General features: G+C 41.5%; 1 protein-coding gene across 1 annotated transcript in view; it reads right to left on the bottom strand.

The window, feature by feature from the left end:
- The window catches only part of ADAMTS18 (ADAM metallopeptidase with thrombospondin type 1 motif 18), a 79,940-nt gene that overhangs the window by 5,894 nt on the left and 51,834 nt on the right, over positions 1-22,212 (bottom strand). The window contains exons 11-20 of the mRNA XM_069967891.1: positions 20,116-20,211; positions 19,673-19,821; positions 19,415-19,587; positions 13,590-13,720; positions 12,342-12,465; positions 11,109-11,353; positions 4,871-5,009; positions 3,805-3,931; positions 1,621-1,825; positions 286-477 (exon numbers count right to left, since the gene is read on the bottom strand). Coding sequence (XP_069823992.1) covers positions 286-477; positions 1,621-1,825; positions 3,805-3,931; positions 4,871-5,009; positions 11,109-11,353; positions 12,342-12,465; positions 13,590-13,720; positions 19,415-19,587; positions 19,673-19,821; positions 20,116-20,211 — 1,581 coding nt within the window. The remainder of the gene's footprint in view (positions 1-285; positions 478-1,620; positions 1,826-3,804; positions 3,932-4,870; positions 5,010-11,108; positions 11,354-12,341; positions 12,466-13,589; positions 13,721-19,414; positions 19,588-19,672; positions 19,822-20,115; positions 20,212-22,212) is intronic.

Genomic DNA, 22,212 nt, shown 5'->3' with positions numbered 1-22,212 from the left:
GGGGGATGACAATCCCACTGGAAGTATGTAATCTTATTGAAAATTAAAGGGCAAGGGATCCACAGCGGATTCTGTTGTGAATTAGCAGCGTGAATTCTGCTGCGGATATGGTGTGTGAGTCTACCCTCAATAGGAATATATTGCCATTTTAACAGTGTCTTTGGCTATATGTTATTTGCCATGTACATGCCACGACTGAAACGGTGACAAGTGTTCTGACATGACCAAAGACTAATAAAACACATTGTTTTTTTTATGTATTCATGAAAAGTTTATGTAGGTTACCTCAGTCCATGCAGATATGACCCACTGTAATTTGTCACTTTTCTGGCAGCGTGCTAACATACAGCTCTCAGAGGACTCTGGCTTTGAATTGCCTGCACACAGGTTTTCTGGAAGTATTTTATATTTCTCAGAGTTGACACTTCTACAATAAACTTCTCGTTTCTTAATTCCCTTTCCACAAGATCGGGAGCACTAAAATGGATAAGGAATGCATGCTGTCAGAGGTTAGGATGCATAGCTCATGGAGAAAAAGCTCATTTTTTTTAAGCTTAATATTTCCCCAAATAAATCTTTACATTGAAAGTCTCATTAAACCAGACAACATGGCCATTGGACTTCTACTTAACTAGTGACAGATATAAGACATGGCTTATTATAAGGCTTTGGAGAGAGGTATTATGCTGCTCTTGAGGACAATATCAATTCAGTTAAATTTTACATAGACCTTTTGGTTTAGGGCTTTTATCCGGCAGGTGTATATACTCTGTGTTACTAACTAAATATGTGGCACCAATATTTACTGTTTCCCATATCATTTTTATTTGCATCACTTCCATTCTGTCTATGTACCCATTCATGTTTAACTTGTGCAGCATGAGCTAGTTGTGCACTATAATGGAATAGCTGATACAGACTGCACACGCAGAGCTACAAAAGTATATATCTAGTAGTAACAGATAAATACAAACTAATTGGATGGGGCATTTGAGGGAGAATTTATGCAGAAACTTCACTGATCCCATATCCAAGCTTATATACAACCTTCTGCCGACTTCACCACAATAATATTTCTCAAATCTACATGGCTTCACCATCATCTAGACTACAACAATCCTCTGGACCAGTCATGTATTTTGTTCACATTTATTGTAATAAAATTACTACTTATTATTATTATTATTATTATTATTATTATTATTATTATTATTATTTTTTTTTTTTTTTTTTTTTTTTTTTTTTATTATTATTACAAACGAATTCTATTTCACTTATTCTACCAGAGTGAGACAATGAGACTTTAATAAGATTGTGGGAATGCCCCTTAAAATCTTAGTCAAGCACTACTGTTCATTCTAAAGAACAGAAGTAGTTAACTATGGGGTTTTCCTACTATAATGCTTTACAACTCTTGGTGACTTAAAACATGATGTGCAAAACTACTTCAACTCCAATCAGTGAACACAATAGGCTTGTTTTTAGCACATAGAAGACGCACAAACTTCCATAAAATATCATATTACCAATAGAAGCAACAAGGCTATTGAAATAAATCAAACTCTACTCATTTATACTGTACATACATACATATTACACAAGATCACATTCTCAATATACCTGAGACCAAGGTCCAGTGCTCCATTCTGCTGGACAATCCTGGGTGTTACACTTTTGGACTTGGACCGGAGTACTCACTGGACAGTTCGAGTGTCCAACCAGTTCTTCACCCAGCATAGTTTTTTTCTGGAGACATTGAATTGCCCTGGTCTGTTGACCACCTCCACAGGAAGCACTACATGGACTCCATTGACTAGTAGACCAACTGCAAGCAATAAAAGTAGATTATAGGAAACATAATATCAGAGAGAAACAGAGTTGAAAGATAGATAGATAGATAGATAGATAGATAAATAGATAGATAGATAGCACAGAAGAAAGCCGCACATCCAAAGGCAAAGAAGTGGGTGCCAGCGGAGAAAGTCCCTTGGCCTGGGATCCCAAACACAGTCCGCAAAAATCCGCAGCACTCCAACATATGGTGAAAAAATGTATTCCATCAATACAGGTACAGAAAATTAGCAACGTTTCAACTCTCTCTCAGAGTCGTTCTCAAGCCTGAGAATGACTCTGAGAGAGAGTTGAAACCTTGCTAATTTTCTGTACCTGTATTGATGGAATAAATTTTTTCACCATATGTTGGAGTGCTGCGGATTTTTGCAGACTAGATAGATAGATAGATAGATAGATATCAAAAACCTCATATCAATTTTGTGCATTTCTTAAAGAAACATTTAACAAGTATGACCTATCTTGGACCCTTTCCCTGTATTTTTCTTATTCTTATTTGCTTTGGATGTCTAAAATCCTCTACTCTGGGCCCACTCTGACCACGCTCAGCTACCTCTCCCCCCTCCCCTTTGTAGTCTGAGGACATGTGATTTCCTCTCTAGGGGCCAAGTTAACTGTCTATTGACTTGGTAACCCGACCCTAAGGAGACAATTGCATCATCTCCATGCACCTGTGCTGCTTCCATAGACTTACATGTGTCCCTGAGCCTAGGTTTCAGTAATATGAAAATTTATAGTTCGGCCTCTGCTTTCTGTCAGTGAATGCAGACATATGTGCCTGTCTTTGTGTCTCAGCTCTGCATATTGTAAGTGTTATGCATATGGAGTCTGGATGGAACTAGAATGTTTTCATTCACAATCAGCAAGCAGAGACCTAAACCTACACTAACCCCACCACCCACCCACCAGTAAACAGATGCCTGTCATGCAGCACATAGCTACACCATGTGTGCGTCAGCTCTGCTACATCTTTAGCTAGTATGGAATATATACTGGGGTGAGGAAAAAAAAAACAGTCCTGTTTTTACTATGCAATAGTAATGACAGCAGTGGGCAGGAAAAAAAGCTAAGGGGTGAGTACACAAATGGACCAATCAGGGAAATGCATGATGGGAAATGTAGTTTCCTATCTTGGTTATAGATCGTTTTTTGTTTTTTTTTAAAAAAAAACTTGTAGCTCAGAAATGGCAGCAGCTAGAAAGACTGGAGATGACAAATACTCAGGGGAGCATGGTGAGTAAGACCAGCTATTAATTTTTTTTTCGCTCTTAGGCGGATAACCCCTTTAAATCACTAAAGATTCAAAGGCACTGAATCTGTCAGCTGTAATTCACAATCCAAACTTCTGACACTGTTAGCTAGCTGCAAGCTGGAATGTCTCCTCTGCTATTCAGTCCTAAGCAGGGTTCGGGATATGATGGGAGTGAGGAGGCATTAACAGGCTTTCACAGAAGATATATGAAAGGTACTATATGTCTCCTTGACCCAAGAGATATCCAACAGAGTCAGCAGTTTGGAATGTAATTTGCAGCTAACAGATTCACTTGTACTATACCAATAAAGAAAGATACAATACTCCCATTTAATCCTTGATTTGCTATAAAGGACAAAGTTTAAGGTATAGATGGACCCACAATATAGATGGAGAAGTCTTTACAGAGGTTGATGCTACACATTTAAAAAAAAATATTATCCCTAACTACTGTCTAGTGTTACAAATAAATAGTTCTGTGTCAAAATTACCAAAGTATTTAACTATTGATACCTCTGCTGGCTAACCCAAGAAAAATTATTGTATTCACAATGTTTCAAAGTACACTTCTTCCTGAGGTGACTTTACAAATGTCATCTGAGAAAGAAGTCAAAGAGGTATTATACATTGTCCTTCCCAGTGACCATCAAATAGTAACAATAATAAATCCACCCTGGAATCCATTATTTAAGGACACTTACTAGGCGGGGCACTGTTGGGAATTGCATATTTTTGGCTCCAGAGGAGGTTTGCTCAACAAGGCACACATGCTGGAATTAACTTGAATCCGAAAATCTTGCAAACACACATATTTGGCATTCATTTGACCTTAAACATAAAGAAAGGATATTCATTAAATGAATGCAAAGTATATATTGATATAAAGGTATGAACAGTGTATCATTTAAAGGTAAATCCACATGTTAGGATGCTAGGACCCAAGCTTTTTACAGCAGAACATTGTGCAGACCATCAGGGCCATGGTCCGGTGCCTAGGGCAGCACCTTTCAGGGGGGCAGCACCAGGGACCAAGGGGAAGGAAACATTTTTTTTTTTATTTAAATTTTTTTAGTCTACCACACCCCGTTGAGACCTGCCAGTAAATCTGGTGTCTTTTCAAGGGGGGGAGGGGGGTATATAGTGGTATTGGTCAGGTCTGGTATGGCGGTGTTAATCAGTCACAGTATGGCAGTATTGTTCAGGTCTGGTGGGGCGGTGTTAAATGTGACTGATCAGATATCAATATGATGTTCAGAAACTAGAAAATCATGATGCCAATTGGTGAGTGAAGATGGGGCGTCTTCAGGTTTAGTGCCTAGGGCAGTAGAAGCTGTTAATAAGGCCCTGCATACCATCACATTGGTCCTATTCAATTATAGGGAGCCTGTCAGTTCTGTTATGCTAGGGCAGAATTAACTAGTAACAGAAACAAAAATTCAGTGGTCTCACTTATATGGTAATGTGAAGTTTCTGGTAGAAAGTAGCAATTTTTTTCTAATCCTGTGCAAAACCTTTAAATAAAAAAATAAAAATGATTTCCTTAAAACATGTAAAATTTAAATTAGCAGCAATAACAATATGACTAAATGCAGGCACACTAGGCCTTAGATGTAACTTCAAGCTTCTGGGACTGTCTTTTAATCTGACAGGCCATCTGTTAGGCCCTCTGAGACACCTGGACCCAGATCAACCACTACATCTATAGCAATGCCTTAGCTAGTCATATATATATTCCATAACAAGCATTGAAAAAATAATTCTGCTTACCACCGCCACACGTAACAGTACATTCGGTATATACAGGGACCCATGCAAAACGTGTCTTCTTCACTTGTGTTTCATCATTGGCAGAAAACGGCAGGGTGTACTCCCATGAAAACCCCCCATTACTTCCTTGAAACAGAACCTAGAAATTAGATTACATTTCGTTACTGACAATGCTCTAAAATGGTGATTGGGCTTCTATTTAGTTTCTATTGTCACCATTTTTTAAAACAAAAAAAGTGGTCAGTTATATTCAGCCATTTTAGTTATATAGTTGGTATGGTTGACACATGCGCATGAAGTTCAACCAAGTGTGTGGATGATGATGTGGGTGTGGATGATGGGTAGATTCTATATGTATGCACTTATGTTATTTTGGTCTAAGAACTTGTGTTGACCTATTTTGAAGCCTTTTAAAACCTCTGGCCTATTCCCGGCATCTGTGCCAGTTGCTCCATCTTAGTCCCTCTCTGTGCACTGGAACCGGGCCCAGCATCCTAATTCACCAATGTCAGTGCTTTGGGAATGCCTCTGGTGCACCAAGCGGGCCGAGTGTAGATGGAGAAATCGTCACAAATGCCAGGAATCGGGCAGCGGTTTTTCCATAAGCCAAGTAGTACTGTACATTCACTTTAAGCCAATCTTCAATCCAGTTACAAACTAAACTTCAGATGACCATGAGGGATAGTGTCAAATGCTTTAGCAAAATCCAGGTACACAATATCCACAGCCTTCCCCCCATCCAGGCTTTTACCCACCTCTTCATAAAAACATATTAGGTTAGTAAAATCATGCTGGTTATCACTTATAATACTATTACCCCCCACATATTCCTGTATGTAATCCTTTATAAACCCCTCAATTAGTTTCCCTGTAATGGGCGTTCAGCTTACCGGTCTATAGTTACCTGGGGAGAACCTAAAACCCTTTTTGAAGATCCACACTACATTTGCTCTACACCAGTCCTTCTGCACAATACCATTCACCAAAGAATTGCTGAATATTTTGTACCAGGGTACAGAAATTACAGAACTGAACACAATTATATGAAACATAGTAGCCTTGAACAGAGCAGTGCGGGCCCAGAGATGTTTCCTTCTCCTGTTCTGCCTATAATCGAACCCCGTCCACAATATCAAACTATCCTAAAGCTGCCTAGTTGCACTAGGACTACCTGGTAAGTTACCTGCAGTGTAGCTGTGCAGCTCAAAAGTGAAATTGAAGAAGTTTGTTCTTGCACAAGCTCTATATGTACTCCTCTTAGAGATTGGTGCTCCTGAATTGCTTTGCCGGATCAGAGACAACTAAGCAGACTTACAGTTGTGGCCACTTAGTCCTCTCCATCTCCTCCACTCAGTCATCTCTATCATCAGTGCAGTTAGGGAAAAGCCAGAATAACGCTGATGCCTTAACAAGTAAGGAACAACTTAACAACAGGTATACAGCCATATTTATATTTTCTAGACAGCCCTAGGGTCGCATCCATCTTCTTCAGCCTCCAGGAGTCGAGCATTCAACCACCAGGTTGATACATACAGGTACAATATGGAATTCTGCTGCATATTTGGCCACAGATGTTGCTGCTGGGCCTATAGATCCTGAACACTCTTAGGTTTCCAAGGCTGGTAATTTTATCAGTCTTAAAATGCTTTTCCTATTTTAAATAAATAATCCTCCACGCTTTTAGAGATTTTTTAGTATGTCATCCAAGATTCAGCAACTGCTTTTTTATGGACAGTGTTTTTGGTACAGAAATTTATTTACTCTGGATTCACATAATATAATAAATCTCAACAGACATCTAAATCTTCCTGTTATTAATCCCTGACTGAACCCACAAATAATTCTACATGCTAAAATGTAGAAGGAAAATGCTGCATATTATTATGGAAATATTTTTGAAATATATCCTCTCAGGGTCTTCCATGATAACAGAATGGTCCACACAGCAAAGTCTATTGCTGTGGGGCTATGAATCATGGGACTCCTAAAGTGAATTATCTTTTACATTCTATTTGTGTTGTTGCCATAAATTTGATTGCAGCTTGTGTCAAGCCCTTGGACAGATATTATGTATAGTTTCATTCCTTCGGAAGTAATATAGATCCCATTGGTAGCTATTGAGACAGCCTAAGGCTTCAACGCTGGCCAAAATGGAGTGTTTCTTCTTTTATGATTGAGAAAATAGAAAATAACTTTTTAATTAACACAAGTGGGAACACAAAAATGTGAACAATGTTCCAGATGTAAAATAAAAGGCCATCATAAGCAAGTCCACAGGAAAAACAATCATTTCTAACCTGGTGTTTATCTCAAGGTCAGTAACACTGGATTTAATGGCTTGTAATGAACAATTTGAATCATCTCAAAATAAGTTTCAGGGTTTTTCTGGGCCACTTGAAAGATGATAGTTAGGAATTTGAGACGGCACACCCTTACTTTAGTATATGTTAATGACTTTAAAGGCTCCAAAATGAGAAAGGGAATAGTCAGTTTTCTGGGGAAATTATGATGATAGATGCTTTCTTAATGACATATTAAAAATCAGTACGCCCAAAAGCTTATTGTGATAAAATCTTAGCTAGTATGATAAATGTTTATGATGTCTATGGATATTTTATATTATGCAACTTTTTATTTGTAATAGTGCCGTATCAGACCTGCTCGTTTCTTAGCATAGACTGTGCCTGAGGGACTACCACACCCAGCTGCCCTGAACTACTCCACAGATCCTTATCCAGGGCAGCCCATACTCCCTACATTTAATAGGTTGGGGACCTGGTTTAGCCACTCAGTGTACTGTACAGGAGCAGGGACTCCTGCCTGTGGCCGGATGTTACAACTGTTCCAGTTACGTTCTTGTTTCATAACAAGTCGGTTGTAAGTTGCGGCAGGTGCATGGTAAAAAAAAAAGCACTATTCTTTTAAGTTTTTAATAATTTCTTCATTTTTCTTGCAGGTGGTGATTTTTCTTGTTCTATTGCTGTGCTTAGCGCTGGACCAAATGTATGCTCTAGTTTAATCAGTCTGTTTATTATTGTATATAAAGGCCCAGATTTATCAAACAATTGGACAGATAGCAACAAATTACAGCTCAGCTTTCATTCAGAATAGACTGTGATTGGTTGCTGTCTGAGACAATATGTGTTTTATGCTTTTATTTGTTTTAAAAACTAGGGGTTGGATGCACCTAGACAGTATGGCACCAGGGGGATTGTTACCCCTCTTGGCATGCTTCTGTGGGAAAGGAATACTTTTTTTATAATTGGAATACCTCTTTAAGAGATTTTGACTTCATTGTAGAACTACCATGCTTTCTGACTCCACTGAAGTAAAGTTGTTATACATTATAAAATTTTGACTGCAGTGGTCAGTGCCCAATTCTGCGCTCCACGCTTCTTACAACATTACAACTAAGTTTGGTGAAGCAAGCTCAGGGACACACATACCATATAGACCACATAACGAGAAGTTTTTTGGAAAAAAAGACAGCCCTCTACCCATGCCATGTGCAACTTATAATATTTCCCTATTTCCCCTATGTGAAAGGGAAACATGTCAGCTTCCACTGTACTAGGACCCAGTTGCAAATGCTACCTCTGCAATCCTCATAACTGTCCTATGCCTTGTTATCCTCCACTGAATGTGTGTTGTGTTGAGTGTGTATCTCAGCTGCCACACACACACACTGACACACACAGACACTGACACACACACTGTATACCCTTTATTCCACACCTAACCTATAACATTGATATATGAAAATTGATTTAAGTGTTGTAAAAAGATAGATAAAAAGTGTTCTTCTGCAGCCAAAGTTCACACTGTTTATGTATTTTTTAAATACATGAAATCTTTGCAATCTTCCAGCACGGTACTGAAAAGCCTAACAGCCTCTACTGTAACACTTCAGTTCTTAAATTGATGTGGACTAAGTCCAATACTTAAACTGTTCCTAAATAATGAATAAAACTATTTCCTAACAACTCCACATTAAAAGTCTGGACAACCAGCCAGTACTGTAAACCTTTTAAGATGGAAGGACCTCCAAGGCTACATCCTACTTAACTGGCCAGCATCCAGAACCTACTCAGCCGAGCTAAAATAAGTTCTTCATTTAAAGTTGGTGATGGAGGTCTTAAGGAATGGCCAGACTCAGAACAAAGTTTTTAGGTCTACCACTGACACATAAGCCACCTGACTTCAGACACAGCACTCAGCAAGCCTGACCGCAGAACAAAGACTTATAAAATTTACAGTTTCTTTATTTTAAAACCACAGACGTCAGCCCGTTGGACTTGCCAGATTTGCTGAAATTAACCAGAAAATAGTTTACTTCTCTAGATTGCCAAACGTAATTTCCTTATTAATGTTATTTCTACTCAGTAATAGCAAATCAGTATTAAAGCATTACAATATATTTTGCCTTAGTATGACATTCGTTTTATAATTATTTGCTTTTATTTTATTCTATTCAAAATCTGACAACCTCACTTTTCTAGAGTCCTTTTCTAGAAATTCCTCCAGGTGAGAATATTTCTGCACCAGATAGTGGCAGGATATGTAGCCACAGGGACTTTGAATGTCTCCATAATATTCATTGTTAAAAAGATGCAGACATCCCACTAGTACGGAAAAATGCTGAGTAAAGTGCAGACATCACCAGAAACCTGTATCAGTCAGGCTGGATTACTATTACACATTTATATTAGATCAGATATGTCTGGCTTCTTGCTGTTGGGACTTTGATCTCAAGCAAACCACACATAGCCTGTCTAAGGATATCTTGTTCATGACTCATATGTTTAACATCCACAGGTCACTGGGAAAGCATCTCTAAACCTATATCGCGTTGACCTCAAATTAATAGTTGGGATCACTTTGCAGATTTAGTGCTAAGAACATTTGGAATTGCACACATGCTGATAAAGTTGGCTTCCATGCTGGATTTTAAGTTAAGTAATACAAGTTGGTTAAACTATAGTCTGGTTTAATTCAAAGTGTAGTATACTGCACATGCCTGGGACAAACATAATCTGTCTAAGATAATAAATAAGGAAATAATATAAGGGCAGACTAGATGGACCAGTTGGTCTTTTTCTGCCAACAACCTCCTGTTTTTATGTTCCTGTCACTACAGTATGACTCATTCCACACTTCTATTGTACAGGTTGAGTAAGATGTCTCAGGATACCCTTTTATTTTAGAAACAAATGGGTAAATTCCAATGGCGTGAAGGGGCCTATCGTTTAGGCTATGTCTAGAATATGGCTGCCATCTTGAAAGTTGCCATATTGGATCAAGAGCAAGTTTTCCAAATGAGAAGGTGGTCACGTAGCATATCAAAGAAGAATTTATGCAAAAATCGATTGCAGTAATAATATTTTCAATATCTCTTGAGGTTCAAAGTTCTCAGCACAGGAAGTTGCTTCGTATTCACCTTCAGTTTTGTGTTCAGCACCATGGACAACACATTGAACATATTATGCAGTCAGCTCTCAGTTGTTGCTGCAACTTTTTGTGTTGATAACTTTATGTTAATAAAAACATCAGTGTAAATGCAGTCCAAATCTCAATGCAATACACAGTATGCAGACATCTGTACACCTGCAATCTCTAGGCTGCTGGAAGAAGCTGCTGGTTAGGCATGCTGCAGGACACATTCCATAAAACAAGCAGGGAAATCTTGTATAATCACACCCATCACCTGTTATCCACTCCTATTTTTCAAATTAAGTTTACGCCTATCTGACTATTAACTGAATGGTCAGATAAATTATAAACCCACATACCTCGGGAAGAGAGGGGTATAACCAGGGCACCCTATGCTATTTAATGATAGTAACATCTCATTCCAGACACAGCAGCATATCTATATATATACAACTGTGATGGACCCTGCACAGTATCATTTTGCAGCCTCTTCAGCCCACTGACTATGAAGGTCCAGGTGGTCCAACTCCTACCGACTACAAAGTTATAGCTTGTTTTAATGACATTCCTGTACAACTGCAAAAAGGATAAGAATGTAAATGTGGACATGTTGAGAAAAGACATGCACACGAGTAAGTTGTGCGTTAATTTGATAGACATAATATGGCCTGGTTATATAAAGACTCAACTGCTCAAATAACTTCATGACAATTTTTCCCAATGGGTCATTTTACTTACATTGATCCGATTCATTGTTTTGTAACATGGACAGGATGGAACTATTCAGGAACAGTTAATATATTCTTACCTCTAGTACCAAAGTCTCATTAGTTGGCCCAGCTGCATAGAGACTTTCTGGCTGCTGTGTTGATCTTTGATATTTAAAAGTGGTTCCAGCAAATAAGAATTTTCCTGGCCAGTCAATGGTCCATTCTCCAGTCAAATAGTACTTTCTATTCAGATTTCGTACAGCGAGGTAACTGGTAGAATATTGGAGCTCTCTGAAACTAATACTTCTTGCACCAGCTGGAACAGTGACAACGGTAAAGTAGTCTATATTAGAGGGGAGAACAAGAGGAAACATTTAATTTTAATTGCAGGCAGAACTACCCAAATAAAAAGGCAGTCTTAATAAGTTTAAAAAACATGTATAATGGAAAAAAAGTTTTTTAAAAATAGGAAAATTATGCTTGATTACAAGGAATCTAACGAAAAATCATATAGTGAATTTAGAACCAAAGAGATGCACAACACTGCGCCATGAAACAAGAAAAAGTTGATTCCACACTCAATAGTAAATCTTGGCTAGTGAGCACAAGAGGACGTGACCATAATAAAGTATCCCTGCAAAGTTCTCTAATAGAAAAAGACATACCAGCACCAACATCTGATAAACATTCTAACTTTATTTATGTAAAATCCTTGATAAAATGCATACAGACATTATGAAAGCTCACCCGTTTGCTAGATGCATTTGGGCCAGTGACCTTGATCACATCTCATGCTGTGATAAAGGCCACAGGCCGAAATTTGTCTAGCGAATGGGTGAGCTTTCATCATGTCTGTATGCATTTTATCAAGAATTTTGCATGAATAAAGTTAGAATCTTTATCAGATGTTGGTGCGGGAACAACTTTTCCTTCTCAAGATTTTCCATCCCGATCTGTCTTTGGATGAAGTTCCTTGCACCACCGGTTAATCCAGCACGCCTGAGGCACTGTTTTTGTTCCCCTGTGTCATGATTATGGTTGTAGTGGCAACAAAACACTTTGTTAAGTCTACTAATAGTTCACTGTTGACTATTGAGTAGTGCTAGTTATATGACCTTGACTCAAGGACTAAGTGATAGTTATTTGTGTGGTGCCACCTGCTGGTCATATGTACCTTGGAGAGAATTCATAGTAACATTTGTAATATCCTTAATGGCATGTTGTGTCTGCAGCTTCTAGCTGTCAGGGAGCTACGTGAAGAGCCTCTGAGACTCACATGTAGTTCTCAAGTCACTTGTTGGCTATTACTCTAGACCATTAGAAGTTCTTACCGTTAGTTTTGTGATCGCTCACATATTGTCCTCTGTAAAACTTGCATGTAGAATTATCACCTTTACAGACCCCACAGGCATCCAAAGTTGCTTTTGATCCAAGAACATAATCACACCCTACAAGCTGGCACCAGAATTTACAGAAATAAAATGTGCGTTAGGAGACTGAGTGTCGGAACGTATCATATCACAGGATGCAGAGAGATAATTTCTTCATGCTATTTCCGAGCCAAAGTGAAATTAAAATCCATTCACAGTTCTGCACAGTACATTTAGTAAGATGATATTTTACACCACAACAGATAATAGAAATCTGAATGCAAGCAATTAATTAAGTACTTAAAGGCCGTTCTGTGGTTAATATGAATTACACATCATCTATTCTGACATTTTAAATTTAAATTAAAATTTTTACGTTTCAGAGTCAGATAAAATTGCTGTTTCATGAACTTGTGCTCTAATGCAATTCCATGGTTCAGCACTTACTGTATATCCAGCTATTGGGACTGAATATATTGGAAATTAAAACAGCAGATATACATTTACTAAATGACTCATCAATTGCAGGTCATTTGGAATTTTAGTGGTTCAAAACTTCTTTCTTCTGTGATTGCATACTAAGGCCCCTTTCACACACCTGTTCATTCTTTCTGTAAATGCCCACATAATGTGGACCCAATAATTTCTATGGCCCCATGCACACATCCCTAGGTGTTAGACTGGGTTAACACTGTAGTTTGTTTAACATATATGTATTATTGGGGGGGGGGGGGGGACTGATGTAAAAACGGATGCAATTGTGTGCAATCCATTTGGATCCAATTTTCCTTTGACTTCCACTTTATAAAAAAAGGATCAAAACCATGTTTTTAGGGCACACAAAAATGTGGTTAACCACATTTTGGATTACGTTAAAAGTAACCATTTAAATACAGATACATAAACATGGATAAATTAAACTGCAAAAACACAGTGTGAAACCTTACCAATCTGCGTTTGTCCTTGCATTTGGCATTTAGAAAAACTTTCATAACTCACAATGACCCATTTGTAAAATTATAAAGTTCCCATAGTCCAGAATATCCATTATTGAGCCATCGACCTTAATGTGTACAAACTTATATCACCTTACCAAGCCAGGTAACCCTCTTTTGTTTAAGTTGTAAGAAAATTTTTTTCGATATGGTTATAAAAAACATGGAAAGGTCCATGAACTAGTAATATATAATTTAATTACCAAAGTTTTACCTCACAACGGCCATCAATACAGATATCAAGTCCATTAGAAGAGCATGGCGTCCCATCTTTTACTTTGTTGGATAATGCAAAGAAAAAGTCAAAATCTTCAGCTGTACAGTACAGCTTGCAGATATTCTCCTCTGGAATATACAAGAGGTTTACACTTTCAAAATCTGCACTGAATACTCATATAACTCATTTCAGTTGTGATAAATCTGATGACCAAAGTCGGAGAGGCTTGTTCCTTTCTAGTCTTTTGAAGCTTCTTCTAGCACCATAATGGGTCCCAGAGGTACAGTAGAAGAGCTGACTTTGAAGCCAATCACTTGCCACTAAGGGTCTATTTCTAATTCACAAAGAATCTATTAGACCTCTGAGTGATATGTCCTCTTTATGAAATAACAGGATAGTTTATGATTCAATTAAAAGTGGACGTGTGTCTTTTCTAAGCAGGAATGGTGGAAGTTCAACATAACTTCCTTGTACACAAAAACATATAGAATTAATCTGTATTGTTTGAAGAAAAGAACAAAGGGCATGATCAAACCTTTAAGTATGTTAAGGGCTAGACAAGGTTTAGGTAGGGGGAAAGTGTTTTTATTTAAAAAAGAAAAAAAAAGCCAAAACAAGAACAAGGGACACAACTTTTTTTTAAACTCAGTTTTATTAAAAATGTATATAAATGCAGTACAAAAGAGAATTGGCATAGGTATCATCAAGAAAGGAAAGTCATAAGCAATTCCATCATAGTCAATAGAATGGTAAGCATGACAAGAGGTGCTGCATACAGGTGATTTACATTCAGAAATAACTCGTTGCAAACATAAATGTAAACATAAATATAACTGAGGTGATTCAATGACACACTTTAACACGTTAAGTCCTATCCGGGGGGGATGTTGTCAGGTGTGAGTCCTTCCACGCGCCCCATACTTTAGCAAATTTTTTAGGGCATTTACGGTGCAAATACACAATTTTATCATACATCATTACGGTGTTGACCTGTTTTTTCCACATGGAAAGATTAGGGGGACGGGGGTCCATCCATCTGATGGCGATGGACTTACGAGCGAGAAATAACGTCTCTCTTAGAAAGGTGCGCTGGTGGGGCGTCCAGACCTCCTCCTCCAACAGGCCGAACAGGCATACTGATGGTGACAATGGGACCGGCATTGATAGGACCGAGGACAGCAGCTGTATTACCGAACCCCAGAAAGAGGCAAGAGATGGGCATGTCCACACCATGTGCCAGAAATCTGCAGGACCAGTCTGGCACCTGGGACATATAGGGGCTGGAATGCGCCCCATACGGAATAACCGTTGGGGTGTTAGGTATGCTTGGTGGATAAAATACAGTTGGATTAGCTTGTTATTAGCTGCTGGGGATACGTGTCTGTGAGACTCCAATAGGGCCCCACAGTCCTCGTCATCAAGAGTAGGGATATATGTTTTCCATCTATCTAGCGCCGGAAGAGGGCTGGACGCCACCACCGCAGTGATCAGGTGAGAGTAGAGAGTGGAGACTAGGCCTCCTGGACCTTGGGATCTAATTACCCCTATCAAGGGGTGCGAGGACAATGAGGTCGCTGGGTTGGGGAACTGTGCGTTCAGGGCATGGCGCAATTGGAGATATCTAAAAAAGGAGGTACGCGGGATACCAAAGGATTCTCTTAGGGAGTCAAAGGTTCGTATGGCATGGTCTACATACATGTCACTCACATATAGGACCCCTATCTGTGCCCAATAGTTCTGTTCAGGGAGGGATAACAAATGCGGGAGAGAGTGGTTATTCCATAGTGGAGCCTCCACGGGGGTTCCCTGAAACCGCAGTTTGTTTCCGGCCGCTGACCAGACTATGCGACCCACTTTGTGGGCTGGTAGAGCCTGTACTCGGGGGCAGGAAGATGCCTCCAAGTAGGACCACAAAGATATCGGGGAGATGAAGTCCAACAGGTGTTGGTCGGGAGAGGAATCCGGGTTTACCTGCAGCCATGGGTTCAGGTATTTCAACTGCCCAGCGAGATAGTAAAGGTACATATTAGGGAGGGACACGCCCGCATCATCCTTTGGGCGCTGCAGCTTGGCAAACTGGAGCTTCGACCGTGATGGACCCCATATGAAGGGGATCATAGCTGAGTCAAGGTCTCGAAAAATGGATTGCGGAATTGGGACAAATATGTGTTGCAGGGTATAAAGGCATTTGGGCAGGACCACCATTTTAATTAAATTAATTCGGCCCACTACCGACAGCGGCAGTGAGGCCCAAATTCTAAATTTGTTGCGAAAATGTCCCAACAGTGGAAGAACATTTAGCGCCAGTGACTGTGCAGGGGTCTTGGCTATCATGATGCCTAGATATTTAAAATGGTCCACCACGGTCAAACCCTCCAGCTCAGAGCCCACACTACCATCTCTAGATGAACTAAGAAACTGCAGGGAGGATTTGCCCCAGTTAATAGAGAGGCCGGAATATGTCCCAAAAGTATCTATCAGCCGAATGGCCACAGGCAAAGACCTCTCAGGATCAGATAGGAATAAAATAAGGTCATCGGCATAAAGGCCGACTCTATCCTCCCCGGCAGAGTGGGGAATACCCGACAGTGAGGGGTCATGTCTAAGAAGAGAAGCGAGTGGTTCAATAGAGAGAATGAAAAGGAGGGGAGAGAGGGGACAGCCCTGGCGGGTACCACGTTGTAGGGAGAAGGAGGGGGATAGTATACCATTCAGTGCTATAGCAGCTCTTGGGGCTTCATATAGGATAGAGATCCATCGGACGAAATTCTGCCCGAATCCCAACCGTCTAAGGACCTCCAATAGGAAGGGAATTTCCACTGAGTCGAAGGCCTTGGCGGCATCCAGGGATGCCAAGGCCCAGTCCCTATCATCATACACTCCCCGCTGGACGGTCACCTGCACCCTTCTTAGGTTGTCAGAAGTACTGCGGCCAGGGACAAAGCCAGATTGGTCCGAGTGTATGATAGTAGGGACCAACTTATTAAGGCGATTTGCCAGTAATTTAGTTAGTATCTTGTAATCTGAGTTTAAAAGTGATATGGGTCTATAGGAACCACACATCAAAGGGTCCTTATCTGGCTTCAGCAGCAGCACTATGTTGGCCTCATAGAATGAGTCAGGCAGCCTTCCCTCCTCAAATGATGTTTTAAGCACCCCAAACAGCTGGGGGAGAAGGATGTCCTGGTATTGCACATACAGCTCGGTGGGGAAGCCATCCGGCCCGGAGGCCTTACCTTTAGCCAGAGAAGCCAGCGCATCTCCTAGCTCTTCAAGTGTTATAGGAGCATCTAGGAAAGATATGAAATCATTAGTAAGGGTAGGGAGGGGGATAGAAGCTAGGAAAGAAGAAATTTCTGCCGGGGAGTGGATCAGTCTGGTACTGTATATGTCCCTGTAATACTGTACGAAGACCTCTGAGATTTCCTCGCTGCCCGTGGCCAGACGGCCTGTGGCGTCTCGTACCTGGAGTATAGCTGGGGAGGCTGTGTTTTGATGGATGAGATAGGCTAGGAGACTGCTGGACTGGTTGCCCTGTTCAAAGTAACGTTGGTTTGTAAAGAACACCTTGCGTTTAGCTTTTTCATGTAACACAGTCATATAGGATCTTCCAGCCAGCAGCCACTCCCTCCTGGTATGTTCTGTGGGCTGGGCAATAAACTCTGCCTCTAGTCTAGCACATAGGGCAGCCGCCTCATCCTCCACCCGGGTTGCCTCTCGTTTATGGAAGGAAATTGAGGAGTGTACACATCCTCGGAGGTAGGCCTTCAGGGTCTCCCAATATAATGGGTTGTGGACCTCAGGCCGGTTAGCCTGTATAAACACAGTCAGTTGGTCTGGGATTCTATCCCGGTCCCCAAATAATGACAGCCAAAATGGGTGAATTTTCCTCGGTCCAGTCGGGGCAGTAAGGGGGGTAAGATTGAGATCTACTATAATGGCCGAGTGATCGGACACTGCTCGTTGGGCGTGGAACACATCTACCATGGCCACTCGGGCCCGGGGGTTACCGAATACATAGTCAATGCGGGAGAGGCTATGCCCACCCGCCCCATGGCATGTATATTCCTGTACCCGAGGGTGGGCCGTTCTCCAGAGGTCCAGCCATCCCACTTCCATCATGAGTCGCGCCAGCGGGGAAGGCCCGGAGGCAGCGTCAGGCCCTAGGGCCATATGGAATCTGTCTAATACAGGATCAAATGTCATATTATAATCACCCATGCACAATATTATGGAGTTTGGGTACGCCGATGCAAACCTTATGGCTTCATGTAAAATGCTGATAGGGGGGGAAAAGGAAAAAACAAGGTGGGGGGGGGGGGTTAGGGTATGGGGGGGAAAAGGGAGAAGACCGTGCATCCGAACTGCAGGGTGTTAGTTTGGTGTAACCTCGGTAGTGCAGGAATCATTGTCTCTGATGTCCGACCTCAACGGGGATCTGCAGGAGGTATAGTGCAGGAAGAAGTTTCTGTTATGTCCCTGTGGAGAATAAACATGCGTGCTCAATCGGGAGGCCCCCCTTGCAATCTCAGCGCGGGGATGGTGGCGCCATGCGGTCGCGGCCCAGTGACCGGAGCCAATCATCCGCCTCGGCCGGGGTGTTAAAGAACATAGCCCGCTCGTCGTAGATAACCCGGAGGCGGGCCGGGAAGGACATGGAATAGATGATGCGCCGTTCTCTCAGCCTGGCCTTCACAGCCGTAAACGAGGCCCTCGTTTTCTGGAGAGCCGCGGAGAAATCCGGGAACAGTTGGATGCTGACATTCTGGTACGTTACTTGGCCCAACCTGCGGGCCGCGGATAGCGCCGCGTCTCTGTCCCGGCTACTGAGCAGGCGTACCAGGAATGGTCTTGGCGGAGCGCCGGGTGGTAGCGGCCTGGAAGGTACTCGGTGGGCCCTCTCCACCGCGAAGGCCATAGAAAAATGCGCATCAGGTAGGATATCCTTGAGCCAGTGCTCAGCAAATGTGCATGGATCTTTCCCCTCAGCCCGCTCAGGAAGACCCAGGACTCTCAGGTTATTACGCCTGAGGCGATTTTCCAGGTCGTCAGCTCGTTGGGCCCAGGCGGCAGCCGACCTATCTAGGGCTGTGAGCTTAGCTGGCATGGGGGCAGTCAGGTCCTCGAGGTGGGAGATTCGTGTCTCCGTCTCACTCACCCGGGCCCTGAGGTTCTGGAGGTCCTGGCGTAGCAATCCAACGTCGATTTTCACCTCCTCAATCTTCCCCGTCAGAGCAGAGGTGGAGGATTGTATGGCCGCCAGCAGTTGAGCGGTGACTTGAGAGAGTGTAGGTTCAGAGTCCGGGTCCTCCGAGTCGGCTGCTGCTGTGCTTGGCGCCATTTCGGCATCCCGGGCCGCCCGCGGCTGCTCGGCGCCATGCTGGTCTGTCGGCCGAAAGTACTCCTTCAGCTTTTCTGCGGCGATGGTCTGCCGTGTGCGGTTCATTCTTCTGCTGGGGCGACCCCTTGTCATTCAGGTACAGTTTGATATAGTTTGGCAGCTTATATCGGCAGGATAAAGGTAGTAAGCCGGTTACCAGCCGGAGCTCACATGCAGCACGTCTGGTCTGTTCGGCGGTTAGCCACGCCCCCCAAGGGACACAACTTAAGGTTAGTTTATGGGATGATCAGGGCAGGAGCAACATAAAAAACATATTTACAAACAAATATTTTTTATTTATTTTTTTTTACTGAAAGAGTAGTACATGCTTAGAACAAACTAGATAAATATACAATATCTTTACGTAAACAATCCCTGGGGTAGATGCAATTTGATGGAAATCAGGCCAAAATGTATGCTTTATTGTTAATTTCCACCTCACCTTCCACCTTTGTGTAGGGCCTCCATTTGTAGTACCACCCTCTGAATGGCTTGCTGTTGTATTCAGCACATTGCTGTGCTCGGAAGTCCACAGTGTAAGGAGGACAAGCCTGAGTGTTACATATCTGATAAATACGGCTTGAGCCCTGGCAGTATTTCCCTCCATGCTGAGGTCTATAACATAAAAAACATTGTATCAATAGATCTTTGCACAAAAGATCATGGAATTTAACCTGAACAAAGAAAACAAATCACTTACACAGGGTTATTGCAGAATCTCTCCTGATACTTTACTCCGGCACCACAGTCTCTGGAACATTGAGACCAGTCTGACCAGTCTGACCATCCTCCATTAACTGGTCTTGGTCCGTTGTCTCCAAATCTCACACACTGGCCTCTTCGGCACCACTATGTTCAGTCAAAACAAATAGTTATTATTGTTTTAGAGGTTTATTAACAATAATTCTGCTAATATACACTTGTATAATGCTAATATACTGCTTAGCTTATGGGGCGTTAGGGGGGCCATGGCAAGAGCTGGTGTACATTTCTGAGACTGACACACAGATTCACTGGATTTACTCAGAGGCCAGTACCTCTTAAGAAAGCCAGTGTGGGGTTTGCGGGTGAGGATTATCTGTAGACCAGCCTACAGATAAGTAGTGCTTAGCCATACTGCTTAATTAAAAGAAAAAATCTTACCATATTTAGACCACAGACTGTGCCCTCAGCAGCTGGCATGAACTTTGTCTCACACCTGTGGCCAGATCTGTGACACCACAGAGACTTGCATATATCCTACAAAGAAAAGAAATATATGTGATATACAGATTTCTCCCTTCTATTCCTCATGGTGTCATAAATGCATATGAATATATATTCAGACTATAGTGCCACAATGGTAACATGATGGTCATCAATTTAGTGCCAAAAGACAGCCAGATTATCTATTATCGATTGATAATGAGGCCCCAAGTAATGATCATGAACGTCCAAGCAAGACAGCCATGATTTTCCTGTTGTTGCCTCAACCACTAATAATTCACTCTAAAAAATGTCACTATTACTTAGAGCAACTGTGTTGAATCTGTTTAGGATAAAATGTTATTCTTGTATTCTCGTAACTTACAAGAAAATTGTATTCTTTTAAGGAAAATTCCACAACTTTCAGCTTTGGTGAAAGGAAAGCTGAGCTGTGATTGGTTGCTGTGGCCAGTTTGCACCAGTCTAAATTTTACACCCTTTGATAAATCTCCCCTATAATGCTGGGTTTACACATAGTGATAATTCGCCCGATTGCCCGATGAAGGATTTCAAAGTAACGATTTTTTTTATAATGATCAGCATTTAGACGGAACGATATATCGTACGGAAAAATCATTTTGCGATTGCTTAAGCCTATCTCGCAAATAGGTTAAATCGGTGAATGACTGTTTACACGGAACGATCTGCGATTTTTTGGCAAACGACCAACGACTATTTGAGAACATGGTTGAAGATCAAAATGAACGATTTCTCGCTCGTCGCTTGATCGTTTGCTGCGTTTACACGTACGAATTTGATCGTTATCGTGCAAATTCGCACGATAATCATTCCATGTAAACGCAGCATCAGTCTATAGAGGTAATGCAATAACATGTAATTGTAACCATTTCCATTTTGATTACTGTACTTAGTTGTACACAATTTCTTGTATGTTGAAAATTCTAAGGGTATCTTCACACTGCAAAATCCGTTGCAATTCCTAATACTGTTATTTTCTATGGGTTTACATACGCACAGCAGATTTTTCATTCTGCTGTGAGTATTTAAAGCCCCTTCTAACTTAACCAAGAGCTGCCTGGGTATTGCGTTACCAGGCTGCGCTCCTGCTTACTTCTCAGGCTCTTGGCTCCTTGATATCCCACACAGCCAATCAGTGTGCTGCCCCACCGTACCCAGTTCCTCTCTTCCATGCTAGCAGAGGTAAATAATAGAGAGAAAAAGGAATCAGACGAGAAGCGGCGCCTTGTGTAATACCGTACAGTAAGGGAAAAGGAAGGTGAGGTAAGTGGGAGGCTGACCTTGTTGCCCCTTGGGCCTAATGCATATCACCCCTGAAATGGGGTACTGATGTAGAGTCCGAATAGTCCTGATGCCGAAGATTGCAAGCTAATATGTAGTAGCAAACCGGGATGCTCCCTCAGTGGGGGCCCATGTAAAATTGCAGGAAAGGAAAAATGAAAAAAATTGCCAAACTTCTTGGAAACACCAGCGCTGTCTTCACAAAGTCATGGGACCAAAGTTTTAGGTGAAAGAAATAAAAAGTGTTTATTTCAGATACCACAAATATAACGCATTTCCAGAGCCTAAGCGCTCTTCATCAGAAACAGTGCGCTTAGGCTCTAGAAATGCATTATGCTTGTCCTATCTGAAGTGAACGCTTTTTATTTCTTTCACCTAAAACTTTGGTCCCATGACTTTGTGAACACAGCGCTGGTGTTCCAAGGAGTTTGGCAATTTTTTTCTTTTTTCCTTTCATGCTAGCAGAGGCTGAGTATTACTGTAACCACATAGTTGGTGTCACTTCACACAGGTAGTCATAAGAGATATATAGTTCTTAGAGATGAGCGAATACCATTCTATCGAGTAGGTATTCGATCGAATATTGCGGTATTCGAAAGATTTGAATACAATCGAGTAGTGTGTCGAATACGCAGCAAACATTCGAAAGCCCTCCCATCGCATTTGCCGCTTTTTTTAATCCAATCACCATGCAGGGAGGTCGTGAGCGACCCTGGGAGTACGCACGCAGCACGA

This window comes from Dendropsophus ebraccatus, chromosome 4 (genome assembly GCF_027789765.1).
Source record: "Dendropsophus ebraccatus isolate aDenEbr1 chromosome 4, aDenEbr1.pat, whole genome shotgun sequence".
NCBI lineage: Eukaryota > Metazoa > Chordata > Amphibia > Anura > Hylidae > Dendropsophus > Dendropsophus ebraccatus.
This window is presented reverse-complemented; position numbering and strand designations above follow the sequence as displayed.